This window comes from Hyaena hyaena, unplaced genomic scaffold, assembly GCF_003009895.1.
Source record: "Hyaena hyaena isolate Hyena2069 unplaced genomic scaffold, ASM300989v1 scaffold_29, whole genome shotgun sequence".
Taxonomy (NCBI): domain Eukaryota; kingdom Metazoa; phylum Chordata; class Mammalia; order Carnivora; family Hyaenidae; genus Hyaena; species Hyaena hyaena.
Genome location: NW_024080661.1, coordinates 1,633,230 through 1,648,373, shown reverse-complemented (window position 1 = coordinate 1,648,373; position 15,144 = coordinate 1,633,230). Strand labels below are relative to the sequence as shown.

At 57.2% G+C, this 15,144-nt stretch overlaps 1 protein-coding gene across 1 annotated transcript in view; it reads right to left on the bottom strand.

The window, feature by feature from the left end:
* Positions 1–15,144, bottom strand: part of SRCIN1 (SRC kinase signaling inhibitor 1) — a 71,782-nt gene extending 56,638 nt beyond the window's left edge. The window contains exons 1-2 of the mRNA XM_039227785.1: positions 15,088–15,144; positions 5,154–5,271 (exon numbers count right to left, since the gene is read on the bottom strand). Of these exons, the coding sequence (XP_039083716.1) occupies positions 5,154–5,271; positions 15,088–15,144 (175 nt within the window). The remainder of the gene's footprint in view (positions 1–5,153; positions 5,272–15,087) is intronic.

Below are 15,144 nucleotides of genomic sequence, written 5' to 3'. Positions count from 1 at the left end.
CACACACACCTATCATTGAGGTCAAAGATGCAAAACACCACCGGAGCTCCCCACCTTGGAGTATCCACCCCTCCACCCCCCACCTCCCACGCGGTCCCCCGCCGCCTTCACACTCTGGGAGGTTTTCTTTTGTATCTAACCTCTATTCCTCCCACTACAGCGTGGGCCTGTTTCCTTTCAAGCTGTCCTGGGCAAAGGTTGGGGGAAGGGTAGAAGTACATTTTCTCGTCCTCAAACCCTTCTGTTTGCCCACTTGCAGCAGAGAGGTTGAGGGCAGGGTATACGGCGGGGGGGTGTGTGGGCCCTGGGCATGCGTGAGGCATGAGGGGTGCGCTGGGGGAACAGCCGCCCAAGTGTGGGAGAAACACAATTCTGGGAATTGTCCCTCCAACCCCTCAACCCCTACAAAATCCTAAGTCTCAAGGTTAGAAGACGGTCTCTTCCGGTTTCAGAAACATCTATTCTTGGGCGCCTGGGGGGCTCAGTCAGTTAAGTGTCCGACTTCGGCTCAGGTCATGATCTTACGGTTTGTGGGTTCGAGCCCCGCGTCGGGCTCTGTGCTGACAGCCAGCTCAGAGCCTGGAGCCTGTTTCAGATTCTGTGTCTCCCCCTCTCTCTGACCCTTCCCTGTTCACGCTGTCTCTCTCTCAGAAATAAATTTAAAAAATTAAAAAAAAAAAAAAAAAGAAACATCTATCCTCTCCCCCACACCATTTATTGAGTGTTTAATAAGTATCAGGCAATGTGTTGGACATTTTCATCTACGATTTCACTTAATCTTCCCAGCAACCCCATGGTCAGAAACTAATCTGCCCCCTGGGACGGCCTCTCACTAAGACTAAATCTAACCTTGATCCCTCTGGCTCTATTTCCTCTGGCTCAGTCCTCCTTGGCAGTGGAAGGCAGCTTTGCTTCTGTCTTCAGATAGTCTCACCGTTGCTCAGTCACCCGACATTATCTTCTCCAGGTTGCCAACTTTTACCCCAGCCTTGCCCCATGTGATGGGCATTTAGGGGGGTGAGCAACGGAACCAGGACTGGGGGCTGGGACCCATGACACTGGCCTGTGCCAGACACAGAGCTCAGGCCAAGTGGCAGGGAAGGGGCCCTGGGGGCAGTCCTCATGAAAGTGCTGGGCTGACGGAGGTGGGGACAGAAGTGGGGACAGCAGACTCTCCCTGATGACGCCTATGACCCTCAGTAGGGAGCATGGGGGCTCCACCTTTGGTGTGGTAATTCGGCAGGGCCCGATATGCAATGAGCTAGCTTGCTCTCAGTGACCAGCTATCAGGTCCAAGTTGCACCCACACATACCCAGAGCCCGGGGGCCTGAGCAGAAGTGGGCAGGAATATAGGACGGAATGAGCAGTCCTGGGCTGTGGATGGGAGCTGAAGCCAGAGGAGGAACTCTTACACCTAGTGAAGCGCGTTAGCATCCAGCAGGTGCTCAGGCCCCGAGAATGGAGGAGGGAGACCCCCAAGCCAGCTTCAGTGGGGTTTCACACACCCCATGGTAGCCACAGGCAACTTTGATAAAGTCACACAGCACCCGGCTTCCCTGTTTGGACCCTTTGTAGCAGGAGTGATGAGGGTAGGGATCCCCTCTATTAGGGCTACCCCCCATTCTGCCTCGGGAATGTCTGGAACCGAAGGCCCAGACCCACCTCCCCAGGAAATGCTCAGGCCTCAGCTTCCATCCCCCAGGAGATTCTAGCAGTGAAAGCATGGACCAATGGGCAAGGGAAGTCGGAATGGTGGGTGGGACTCTGGTCCTTGTGGGTGGCACCTTCCCCCTTCAAGCAGGCACCATTAATATATGCAAAGCATATGCAAATCACCCAGAAGAGAGACACAACATCCACGGAATGTCAGAAGAGACCTTGGAGACGATCCAGCCCACGCCCCCTCATTTCACAGGTGAGGAAAGAGGCCCGCACCAGGCAGGGACTTGCTCAAGGTCACTGGGACATTTGGGTGCTGAGGAAGAATGGGAACGGGGTCTCTTTACTCAGAGTCTAGTGCTCTTTCCAGATGGTCTTGTCTTTCATAGGGGAGGTTGACAAGATGGCAAAGGGGGCACAATGGCCTCAATGGGGCTCCAGAAAGGCCTACCAGAGACCAGGGGTGTGGGGCAGGGATAGGGCCAAGGGCTTCTCGGACCCTCCCCTTCCCACCTCTGAGCCTGGAAACGGTGCGGTGGCTGTGTGCAGGGAAGAGTGGACAAGGATGGCAGCAATGTCTGGGGCCGTGTGTGTGGCTAGAGGAGCAGAGGGGCCCAAGGCCAGAGGCGCTGGTTTCCGGCAGTCAAGTAGCAGAAGACGGCAGGAGAACTGGAGTGTCTGAAGCCCAATGTCAGGGCAAGGTGCCCGCTGTGGTGCGGGGAGGGGGATGGCGCCCTCTCTACACACATACGTCTCTAAGTGCTCAGCAACCCCTTCCGCTTGGACTCTGATAACTATGGCACCTGACAGACCGTAATAGTCAACCCAGGCCTGTCCCTCCAGTGGCTGCGGCTGCCCTCCACCCCACCCCCGACTTGGCTTCTCAACCTTCCAGACAGTCCTAGAAAGCAGGACCAATGCTGGGGGGAAGAAGACAGACAGATGGGAGGGGGCAGACAGAGTGAGAAAAGGGGAGACAAGCTGGGGGGAGAGAGAGAGAGAGAGAGAGAGAGAAGTGCAGAGCAGGAGAAACTGAGGGGTAAGGAGAGGGGAGGCCAGGGGAAGGAAGGGGGGCAGACTGAGGGGCAGAGCAGGGGGGAAGAAGTGGGAGCAGTGGAGCAGAGAGGGGGCGGCTCTTGGCCTCTGGGGCTGAAGGACAAAGCTGGAGCCTGGGTATCAGGCACAGGAGCCCCATCGAGGCCGAGGCCCGAGGCTGTCTGGCAGGAGTTGGGGACCAAGCCCCTGCCCCTCTGCCCACCTCCCCAGCAATTCCAGGGGCTGCCAGGAAATCAGTCCCTCCTCCTCTGCCTCCCTCCCTCCCTCCCTCTTTCCCTCGGGGCAGCAGCCAAATCCAAAGCCTTCATCTCTGCTTTTCAGCACTGGGAATGAAAGAAGGGGAAGCGAGTGCAGCCCTCAAACCCGCTGACGGCCAGATTTTTATTATCTTTGCTCGAATGGGCCCTAGGAAGCCAACAAGGGATTCTTCAAAGAGCATCTGAGTGGCTCATTGAAGCCTGCACCTGCACCAGCCCACCCACGGCAGGCAGCCGGGGCTTGGGGGGCACAAGCTGTCCTCCACCTCCCGCCAAGTCCAGAGACCAGATTCGAGGCTGCCAGAAGCCTCACCCCCCAGCTCTCTGTGCCTACGCCGGGGCCACTTGGTCAGGAAGCCAGGCTCAAAGGCCACACCCAGGCCTGCTGGGCCTCTGAGGTAGTCTCTGTCCCTCTCTGAGCCTTGAGGACATAAGCAAAAGAAGAAATTGGATCTCCTTGCCAGGGCTGGAGGAGATAAGTGCTTGGGATTCCTCGAAAGAGAAGCTTTTATGGCAAGTCCTAGGTCTTTCTCCCGAACTCTCTGCCTGCCCAGCACCCACAGGCCCCCTGTTGTCTCCTGACTCCCCTTCCCAGGATGTCACCCAGCCACAGCTGCCCATCCATTCCAGAGCCCCAGGCCCACCACTCAGGATGATCCTGAACCCCAAACACCCCTCCCACTGTTCAAATCCTCAGCCCCAGCTCCCTGCTTTCTCCAAAGACCTGACCTGGGTGGGGGTGGGGCTCAAACAGACCCGGTACTTTCAAGAGCCCAGCCTCCTCCCTCCTAAGCTTGGGTTTTGTCAGAGAAAGCCCAGTTGGCATCGGGCAGACAGCAGCCATGCCACCCCCACCCCGCAGCTCTGACCACACCGTTGAGATCGATGCCCGCAGCCAAAGAAGGAATCAATGGTTCTAATTAAACCCTTTTTCCAGGGTGGGTCCCTGGCCAGAGAGAAAGAGAGAGCATCTGAGGCTCTGCATCCCAGCACCCAGCGCCGCACCTTGTACATCTTTAAGAAACCTGGAGCTCAGCAGGAATCAGGCTGTGAAGACCCCAGAGTCTCCCCACCCGACTCCCCCTCCCCCATTAACAAGGAGGCATGCAGAAGGCCTGGGGTGGGGGCAGGGCTCCTGATGGCTCATTCCCAGGGATCCTTCCCCTAGGAGAGTTCCCCTTTCCCCACTCAGCACTGCCTGAGGACCACAGTTGCTTCTTCCTGAACCCCAGAGCACATGGGGGACCCACGTCTCCATCCCAGCCCTGAGGGTCATCACAGAGAATCAGCCATCATGGTAAGGGCGGAAGGAACGGGGCGGGGGTAGGGGGGCACTGGACAAAGACCTTCTTGTCCCCAAGGCATAGTGGCAAGAAGCCAGGGCAAAGCCTTTGCACTCGCTGCCAATGGTGCCTGGGTGCCAGGCAATCTGGGTGGAGGGGGGGATCTTATTCTTGCAACCCCCTCCCCTTATGTCCAGAGCCCTCACCCCCAAGCCTTGCTTCTACACCAGGCCACCAGCTAAGTCTCTAGCCCAACAACTCAGCTCCCCTGGAGTCCTTCTTCCTGTGTGAATGCCAGGCCCTGACACTTGCTCACAGTGGCCCTAACACCAACCAGAACCAGCAAAACTCCCCACGCATAAACCCAAACGGCCCCCCACATATATACACACGCACAGCCACGCCAGAAAAACCACCACCATGACAGCTGCCACCAATAGTGACAGCCTCACATTTTCATAGTGACAGTCTCCATCAAATGCATCATCAATTCTTCAAAACCAGCAAGAAGGATAGGGAAGGGAAAGAGAGAAACTGAGGCACGAAGTTAGACAGCAAAGCAGTAGGCTCAAGGTCACCCAGACTAAGATATCCAGAGTCAGGAACCAGGTACCCTACCCCGCAAAGTGTTCAAACCTCACACCCAGGAACATTCAGACCCACAAGCCTAAAGTGAGCTATCCCCCACTCCCAATCTTCATCTGCTTCCCCTTCCCCCAAACCAACAGTAGCTCCAACATCTCCTGAAACGCTTCAGTCAGGTGCCTCCCCTCCCCTGGGGAAAAACACTTCCCTTAAAGTTGGGGGCTGCGGGGCCGCCTGCTTCCGTAGTGTTTGGAGAGAGGGAAAACCACCAGCCAGGGATCTCCTCCCTGAACAGTCCCTGTTCCTGCTCACCTGGCTCCCCTCGGCCCCCGGGGTCCCTCGGTCCGGCCTCCTCCCTGGGAGATCGCGCGCTGCCCTCGGCTGTCCTCTCCCACCAGGCCAGGGCAAAGCGCCGGAGGCACTGCCAGGGCTGCATGGGGAGGGGTGGGGCGGGGGGGCTAGCACCAGCAGCCGCACACGCCCCGCCGGGCCCTGCCAGCCGAGCTGCGGAGGCACCCGGCCGGCCCCCTCTGCTTCCACCAGCATCCTGCTGCCCCCACCGACAGGACTCGGAGCTGGCCCGGGAGCTTCTGACGTAGCAGGGGGGTGCGTGGGAGGGGAGGGGGGGGCTATGGCGCGTCCCTCCCCAGCCCCGCCCTCTGCCCCTCAGCCTCCAGTGGTCCCTGCCTCCTCACTCACCCCGGACGCTCTCCCCAGCTGGGGGCGCCCTCCCCTCCCCTCTGGCCTCCGCAGGGGGAGGGCTTAAGACCAAGTAGCCCCTCCCCCAGCCACTCCCTCTTATGGCCCCTCCCTACCCGCCAGCTGAGCGGGGAGCTGGTCCCCAGTTTCTGCAACTGCTGCCTAGGCTCTGAGGTCTCCAGGGCTAGGGCCTCGAGATGAGGGGGGCGGGGGGAATACAGGCTTGTATCCTGGCAACACAGCCAACCCCAGAACGCACTCATCCCCTACCTTCCCTGGGGGGCTGGCGCAAAGCGCCTACCACCACCGTCCAAGTGTGTTCACCCCATTCTGGGACCTGGGGGAAAGAGAGGCCTTCGAGGCCCCCCCCCCACCCCCCACTTCTCTGTCCCCTTCGCCTCCCCCTGCATTCTCCTCTTCCTCCACCACGGATGGACCACGCCCCTCCCCCACTCCCCTCCCCATCCATCCCCCTTCCTCTTCTCCCCACCCTTCCTCCCTCCACACGTACCCCTTTAAATTTTCACCCCTCGGGCCCCCTCCCCCGGGCATCACGAGGCCCTCCCCGCTCGGTCTCCAGCCTCGCCAATCCCTGACCCCCTCTGGTCCCAGGACTCCTGTCGCCGGGGTCCGTCTCCCAAGCCCGCACGCCGCGGTCCCCTGCCCCCCAACACCTGCGCCCCGAGCATCCCTCGCCCCACCGGCCGCCGCCTCCCCGGCCCGGCCGCCGCCCCCGCCCCCGGCCGAGGGGAAAACACACAAAGAAAACAGAAATACCTTCCACTTAAGCATGGAGGCACATTAGGGAGGAGAGAGACAGGGACATGCCTTGGGACGGAGCGTTCCCCATCGGGCGGGGGCGCGGGGGGCGGGGGCCCCGGGCCGGCCTGCCTGGCGCTCGCCCTCTCGCCGCCTCGCGGGCTCTTCGCTCGGCCCCAGCCCCGGGGCGCGGTGCCAGGCGGGCGGGCCGGGGGCGCGGGCCCCGCCGGGGTGGACCAGCTGGGAGGGCGCCGGCGGCCGGGCGTGTGGGTGCGCGCGCGCGCGGGCGTGTCACCGAGTGTGCGAGAGCGAGTGTGTGTGTATGTGTGTGTGTATGTGTGGGGGGGCGCGCGCGCGGGCCGGCGCGGGTGTGTCACTGCGGGCGGGAACGCGCGCGGCGCGGGCACCCGCGTGTGGCCGGAACGTACAAAGGGCCGCCCGGGGTGGCCGGGAGCGGAGGAGGGGAGGGGGCGCTGTGCCTCGCGGCCTCCGGCTGCGCGGCGGGATCCCGCGGCGCGCGGCCGGGCCAGGGGTGCGGGGAGCGCTCACGCTCCCCGCCCCACTTCACCTGCTTCTCTCACCCCATGCAATCCTCTCGCCTCGATGGAGACAAACACCGAAGGCTCGGAGGAGAGGGGTGCACCTCGGGGGTGGGGGGGGCCTTCTGGGTCTCCAAGCCCGGGCGCGCCTTGGGTTGGAAAAGCATTTGGGGAGGGACCGAGCAGGGAGGCAAAGGCGGAGAGGCCCGGACTCGGGGGCCACCTTCAGCCAAGGTGACCTCCGAAAGCCACAGCCGCCCGATGCGGGGAGAGTCTGGACCCTCCTTCTCCTCTACCGGGACATCCCCCTCCCCAGCTCCTTAGACGCCGCTCGGCCGCAGGGACCCAGTCCCCCGGCGCCCCCTGCTGGGCTGTCTCCCTGCCCCCAGCTCCGGTTGCGGCCCCTCCTGCAGGCATCTGCTGGAACTGCAGAGGCCCGTGCCAGGAGTGAGGGGAGTCTGCTAGTCTGTCAAGTAGGACCCCAAAGCCGGGCGTTCCAGCCCCTTCTCACACCTCGCTTGGCGATACCGCTGCCACTTCCAAGGCGACATGCAGGGCACCAGCTCTGCCCCACCCCCGCTTTACTCCCACCCCCTCCCCGTCCACCCACGCCTACCTGTTGGCTCCACAGACTTCTCCGGCTCTGACCGGCATTGACCCTGACCCTGACCCTGATCCCTCCTCCTGTCCTGGTTACTTGCTTCCTCTCTCCCTCCTGTTCTCTGTCCTGTCCCTCCTCGCCCAAGCTTCTCTTGGGGAGGGGAAGGTGGACTGAGTCCCCTGCCCCGTTTGTTTATTCCTGGCATTCCCAAAGCCAGTTTAGACAGAACAGAAAAAGGGCACGGTTCACCTCTTCACTATGGGACACCAGGCAGAGTGGAAGGCAGGCGGAGAGGCAGGAGAGAAGACCCCACCCCAAGCGGCCCAAATGACAAACCGGTTTCCCCACTTCCTGGTCTCCCTGGGTGCAACCTTAATCTAGGCTCTCCCATTTTCCTGCCCGCCCCCAGACTTGCCCCTGAGCCAGCTGCAGGCCTGGCTAGGGGCTAGTCTCAGATGCCCCTTCCCGGATTCACCTCCAGTTGCAGTAACTTAGGCGGGAGGGCTGGGGAGGGCTTCCCAGCTCCAGCAGGATAGCTCAGGAGAGCAGCCAAGAGCCGTGCCCCGGACACACCGTCTGGGAACATGACCCCAGCAGTCGGCACCCTGACTTCTCCTGTCCTGGGCCAGCTGCCTCTCCCTCTGCCAACTGGACGGTGCCCATCCTTTGGCCTCTGAGCACACAGTGGGCACTCACCCAGATCCCTGCCTGGCTGTCCGCCCAGGATGGGCACGGGAGGCAGCGGGCCCTGTGCAGGGGAGGGGGCAGTACGAGGAGGGGGGCTTCCCCCCACCTGCTTGGACACCACCTCCCGAGCCTCTCAGAGCCTGTAGGTGGGGGTGGGGGGGGACTCTAGTTTCTGTTCCTCCATTCAGGACTCTGACTCAACTATACAGACTCTGCCCTTCCTCTCCCTGTCAGGTTCTCCCTAAGACAGGGTCTCTTCCCTGCCCCACTTCGTCCCCACCTAAGGAGAAGGGAATCAGCAAGTGCTTTACTCGTATAGTCTCTAATTTAACCCTCTCAACAACCCTGCAGAAGTGGGCATGCTTGGCCCCATTTCAGAGACAAAGAGTTAAGGCTCAGAGAGGAAGGGCCACTTGCCCAATCTAAGAGCAGCAAAGCTGAAATTCAAACCCAGATCTGCCTGACTCCAGAGCTCCCAGCCTCCTTTCTGTCACACCACCACTTCTTAACCCTATAGACTGCCAGGAGCAGGGGCCAGCCTGAGTGGAGGGAAGAGATGGGCTCAGGAATGTGGCATACAGTTATGTCAAGGTGAAAGAACTGGGCATTAGCCCTGGATGATGACTGGAAAAGAGGCTCTGAATCAGCCCCCCAGAGATTGGGAACAGATCTGAAGATGTCAGCAGGACAATGCTTCCATCTTTCCCCACCCTAAGGTGACCTCCTGCGTCATGAGGAGCTCTTTCATAGAGAGAAGCTTAAATCAGATTCAGGCCATGTTTTTTTATTTGTGTAGCTCATTTTTTTTTTTTTTTAATTTTTACTTTTGGAGACACAGAGAGAGCACGCACCTGCATGAGTACGGGAGGGACAGAGAGGGGGGACAGAGGATCCGAAGCAGGTTTTGCGTGGACAGCAGTGAGCCAATGTGGGGCTCAAAGACTCGAAATCATGAACCAAGAGATCATGACCTGAGCCGACTTTGAAGTCTGATGTTCGATCAACTGAGCCACCCAGATGCCGCCCCTGTGTAGTTCACTTTTCAAAATTTTTTAAATGTTTATTTTTTTTTTGAGAGAGAGACACACACACAGAGCGTGAGCTGGGGAGGGGCAGAGAGAGAAAGGGGAAGACACAAAATCGGAAGCAGGCTCCAGGCTCTGAGCTCTCAGCACAGCGTCTGACATGGGGTTCAAACCCATGACCCGTGAGATCATGACCTGAGCTGAAGTCGCACCCCCAACCAACTGAGCCACCCAGGCACTCCTGAAGTTCACTTTTAAGACAAATCCTTGGGGAGCCTGGGTGGCTCAGTCGGTTAAGCATCTGACTTCGGCTCAGGTCATCATCTCACAGTTCGAGGGTTCGAGCCCTGCGTCAGGCTCTGTGCCGACAGCTAGCTCAGAGCCTGGAGCCTGCTTCAGATTCTGTGTCTCCCTCTCTCTCTGACCCTCCCCTGCTCACGCTGTCTCTCTCTCAGAAATAAATAAAAAACATTAAAAAAATTAAAGACAAATCCTTGACATTCCTGATCATCTGCATAGCTTCGAGTCCATTTGACCCCCTTCAACTACTTCATCCGCACCCACCCAACCCAGGGCAGCTGGGTCCCGTGGAGGGGTGAGAAAAGATACAGCTTCTGAACAGAAACAAAGACCCTGAGACCCCACAGTGAGCCAGAGGGCGGATAGCATTGACCCCATGAGATCCTCTGCCCCACCCACAGGGAAGAGAGGTGCCCCCCATCATCTCCAAAGCAGAGTCTCCTGGGGTAGGGAATAGGCTGGAGAAGCCATCACCACTGATCAGGGGCAGAGCAAGGCAGGTATTATTTCTCTAGCCGAGAGACGAGAACTGCTCCTGTAAGCTGGCACGGTGCCTGGGCACAGCCAATGTGCCAGCTGCCTCCACCTGAGATGCCTCAGGTGCCACCCCACCCCCACTCTCATTCCTCAACAGGGCACTTCCCTCTGGCCCTCCTCCCCTGCATCTCAGGCATTGCTCTCTGTCGGGAAGGGACAGCTGGCATGTTTGAGGGAGCAAAGGGCATCTTAACCACCCGCCTTGCCCCTCTCACACACTGCACCCAGCCCCCTAGCCTGGTCCTGGGAACCTACGGGAGGGAGGTTATGGGGGAGCAGGCTAGAGGTGAGAATTCTCGGCCTCCCCTTCCCCAAAGCATGATCAGAAGAGGCAGTGCACCTGGACACACATCTGGGCCGAAAGAAGGAGACGGGACCAGGGGTGGGCAGGGAGGGGCACGTGGGCCCCTAGGGAAAGGCTCAGGGTCAAAGATGCCGTGGAAATCATGGCTGCCATGTTCCAAACTGCTCACCCTGCCGCCGTGGAACCCCCCTCCCCCATCCCAGATCCTAGTGAAAACCCTCTACCAACAGGGCTATTGTCCAGCTAGGGCATTTGAGGAGCCCCCTTTGGACCATCCACATGCCATCAGGCTGGCCTGCGAGCAGTGAGGGAACTGTGATTTGGCCCTCTTCTGGAGAGAGGGCGACCAGGAGCAGTGACCTGGCATCTGGCGCAGAAGCTGTCATGGGTGGGGGAAACGTGAGGAGGAAGAGGGTCTTCCCTCTGCCCCAGGCCTGCACCCTTCCGACCACAGCCTAGCGCCAAGGGCCCCTAAATGTCACCTCTCGCATTCCAGGCCCTCCCATTCCCCCTCCCACCCTATAGGAGAGGAGTGAATAGCAGTTAAGTTTCAAAAGACTGTCCCTCAGTCCCTGTGGTCCCCCCTCTCCTGCTTCTTATTGTAATGAATGCTAATGATTCGCCATAATTGATGCCCTCATTAGCACATCAAACCCACTTTCAGAAGAATGGAGAGGGAATGTGGGAGGGGGGTTCTCTGGAGTCCTGACTACAGCCACCTCCAGCCAAAGATTAGAGCCTAGATGTCCATCTGATTGGCAGTTTTCTGAGCACAGGTCTCTGTCTTCCCTGTCAGAGGGCAGACAAGGGTTCTATCTCTGCCATCAGACTGGAGCACTGAGGCTCCCTCATTAACTAGGGTTCCCCCTCAGGGTCGGGCAGTGGTTCTTACACTAAAGTGAGGCTCAGAGTCCCCGGAGGGCTTGTCAGATGGGCTGCTGGGGCCCACCCCTGAAGTTTACGATTCAGTGAATTTGAGGGAGGGCCTGGGAATTTGCATTTCTTTTTTTTTTTTAATGCTTATTTATTTTTGAAGGAGAGAGAGACAGAGCGTGAGGGGTTGGGGGGCAGAGAAGGAGAGGGAGACACAGAATCCAAAGCAAGCTCCAGGCTCGAAGCTGTCAGCACAGAGCCCGATGCGGGGCTCGAACCCAGGAGCCATGGGATCATGACCTCAGCCGAAGTCAGCCACTTAACTGACTGAGCCACCCAGGTGCCCCTGAGAATTTGCATTTCTAACAAATGTCCAAGAGATGTTGGTTTGCCCCCTCCCCATTTGAGAACCATTGGGAGGGGGGAGGGGACTATCTTCTTGTTTTCCAGCTTAGGGCTTTGCCTGCTACTGCGGCTTAACTGGCAGGTCTGTACAGGGCCTGGCACACAGAGGGTGTCCAGAGCTTTGTGGCATGGATGACTGTGCTTCTTCTCTCGAACCACCACCAAGGCCAATTCCTGCCACATAAGCGCACCTAGAGACTCCTTTTTCCCCAGACCTTGACCTCCGATACCAAGGGACAGAGATGACCAGAAGTGAATCTCTTGATCCTCACCTGCATACCACCATGCTCTGTAACACTGATGTCAGTGGGTCCCCAGTCCTGGAGGAGGAAGGAATAAAGATGAAGGAGAGACTTCCCAGCGCTCCATCTCACTTCAGGGAGACTTACCAGAGTCGAAGTGGAGAGAAGCGCTCATAGATACAGTCCATGGGCATGAACAAGCCTGCATCTCCCCACCGCGTTCCTTCCTGCTCAGTCCCCAAGGCATAAGAATTGCAGGGTTAGGGGGCGGGGATAAGATTGGAGCAGGAATGGAAGATGGAAGAGGAGCGTGGACAGAAGTGGGACGAAGAGAAAATGACAGACAAAAACAGAGGAGAACAGGAGAGACGAGGGGAGGTGGAAGAGAGAGAGGCTGAGGGAGGTGAGAAACTCAGAAAAAGTAAAGGGAAGAGAAAAGTAAGATGAAGAGAAGAGACCAGAGCAGGAAGAGGAGGAAGAGGAGGAAGAGAAAGAGGAAGGCAGTCTGTATCTATCCTTGAAAGGACATATTTCGACCCACAGGGCCCAAGTGGACCACAAGCCCAACTCTTGCAGGACTACACCCAGCGTGGCTTTGAGGCTTTAGATTTCACCATCTGACCTACATGCCTTGGTTGAAAGGGAAAGACACCCTCCCACGCCCCCACTCCAGCCAGCAGCCTCCCAGACCTGCCAACCAGCCTTATAAGCCTATGGTGGGCGGTGGGGGACATAAGCTGGGATCACGCTGACCTCGTTTACCCATGCCAGCACCTGGAAACCATCTCCCTGCTTTCCAAGGTTATAGCAATCACCTGTGTCATAATGAAAGTAGGCGGAACCCTCTCACACGTTGCTGGTGGGAATGAAAAATCAACCGGCAACTATGGAAAACAGTTCGGCAGTTCCTCAAAAAGTTAAACACAGCACCACCACACGACCCAACAGCCTCACTGCCCTTCGCCAGATGAATGGCTAAACGATTTGTGATCTATTCATACAACGGAATATTATCCGTCCCTAGAAAGGAATGAGGTGCTGATACCCGCTTCAACGTGGATGAACCCTGAACACGAGCTAAGGGAAAGAAGCCAGACACAAATGGTCACATATTGTATGATTCTGTTTATGTGAAATATACAGGGTAGGCAAGCCCATAGAGATTTGCTGAGGAGGAGGAGGAGGAGGAGGAGGAGGAGGAGGAGGAGGAGGAGGAGGAGGAGTGTATGGAGAGCAATTGCTTAATGAGTATGTTTCCAAACTCAGTGGAGATGATGGTTGTGCAACATGCCGAATGCACTAAATGCTACCAAGTTGTTCACTTTTAACTTTATGTCTATGAATTCCACCTCAAAAAAAAAAAAAAAGTAATAATGGAAGTAGGAGTCTTCCATGGGGTTTGTTCAATCCATCCATCCGTAGGGTCTACCTTTGTTGGAATAGGAGCTTGTATCCACATGAGTCTTGGCCTTTCCTGATGCCCTGGGGCCCCGTGCATCTGCTCTGAAAACTCAGAAGCTGCTCACAGGACCCCAGGATGCTGTTTTCTGGACCCAGACTGAATCCCCGAAGCCTCCTCCTCTGCGTGGCTCCCACCCCAAGAGAGGTTCCCTTTCAGGATCTTGCTTCCCCAGCAGGCAGCATGGTCTCATGGTTGGGTGCTGAGGAGCTAGCTCCCCATCTTCAGCGAACATGCCTTGCACCCCAGCAGCAGACTCACCCCTCCCTGATCCAAACGGGCGCCCTGCTCTCTGGAGCCTCTTCCAGTCTTCTCTCTACTGCTAGGCCCCAGACGGGCTGCTCTGGGTGCTGTGAGTGGGGGTGGAGGGTTCCCAGGATGAATCAGGCACATTTCCTGCCCCACTAGAGCTTTCCGCTCAAAGACCTCCAGTAACAACTCCCTACACAAGGGATTGGGTCCCTTGAGGACCCTTAACCCTTCGAGGTCCTGACAAAAGTTCTGTGGCCTCTCCCTCGATAAATGAACATACACGCCCATCCACCAAAAAAAAAAAAAAAAAAAAAAAAAATCTGTGAGTCTCCCTGATCTCTGCAGCCCCTCCCAAGACCCCTAGGGCAGGGTACTCAAAGTGTGGTCCACAGACCAGTGCGGCCACCGGTTCACAAGTGGAGTGCAGAAATAGAGAATAAGTGTTGAGAAATCTTTACAGGGATTTGACATTGTCACAACATCTTAGCACATGATCATTTTCACTGCATTTATTTATTTTTAATTTATTTTTAATTTTTTAAATGTTTATTTTTGAGAGAGAGAGAGACAGAGTGTGAGCAAGGGAGGAGCAGAGAGAGAGGGCGACACAGAATCTGAAGCAGGCCCCAGGCTCCGAGCTGTCAGTACAGAGCCCGATGTGGGGCTTGAACTCATGAATTTTGAGATCATGACCTAGCCGAAGTCGGTCGCCTAGCTGAGCCACTCAGGCACCTCATTTTTAGTTTTTTTTTTTAATATTTATTTTTGAGAGAAAGAGAGAGACAGAGCCTGAATGGAGGAGGGGCAGAGAGAAGGAGACACAGAATCCGAAGCAGGCTCCAGGCTCTGAGCTAGCTATCAGCAAAGCACCTGATGCGGGACTCGAACCCACAAACCATGAGATGATGACCTGAGCCGAAGTCGGACGCTTAACTAACTGAACCACCCAGGCGCCCATGCTTCCCTATATTTTTTTAAATGTGAGTTCACAGTCTATTGGAAATTGAACAACAATAAAAAGGTCTTTCACCCTCAGAGAGTTTAAGAAACTCCACTGCCCTAAGGATCCATTCGCCTCAGGGGAGAATGCCTGATATACTCAATAAATGTCTTAGCCTGGCATTCAAGGCCCTCCAAGATCTGTCCCCTAAATCTTTCCAGCCTTATCTCTGGCTACCTCCTGCAATACCACGCACACACAGACACACACACACACACACACACACACACACACACACGTGCTTGTGTGTGTGCGTTCGTGCTCTGTATCTTCCCTTCACACACCATTCTTTGCCCATCCTGTTCCCCACCACAGGGTGATCTTTCCTTCTTTCCTTCTTCTGCACCTGTTGACACCTGAGTCCCAATTCTAGACCTGGCTCAAATTCCATTTTCTCAGTGTAAATAAAGCCTTCCCCACCCTTGCGATCCTCACGTGCAAACCCATTCTAGTGGCTTTCATAACACCCACTTAGCTTCGCGGGCAGAGCTTGGGTCCTCTCAGTCTCTTCTGTCTCCTCCACCCTCCAGAGGGTCCGCGCTGCGTGGATTCTAGGAATCCTACTATCCCGATCCTCAGGGGCCTCTCCAGTGGCTGCTCCCCCATGTCCACCTCTTCCAT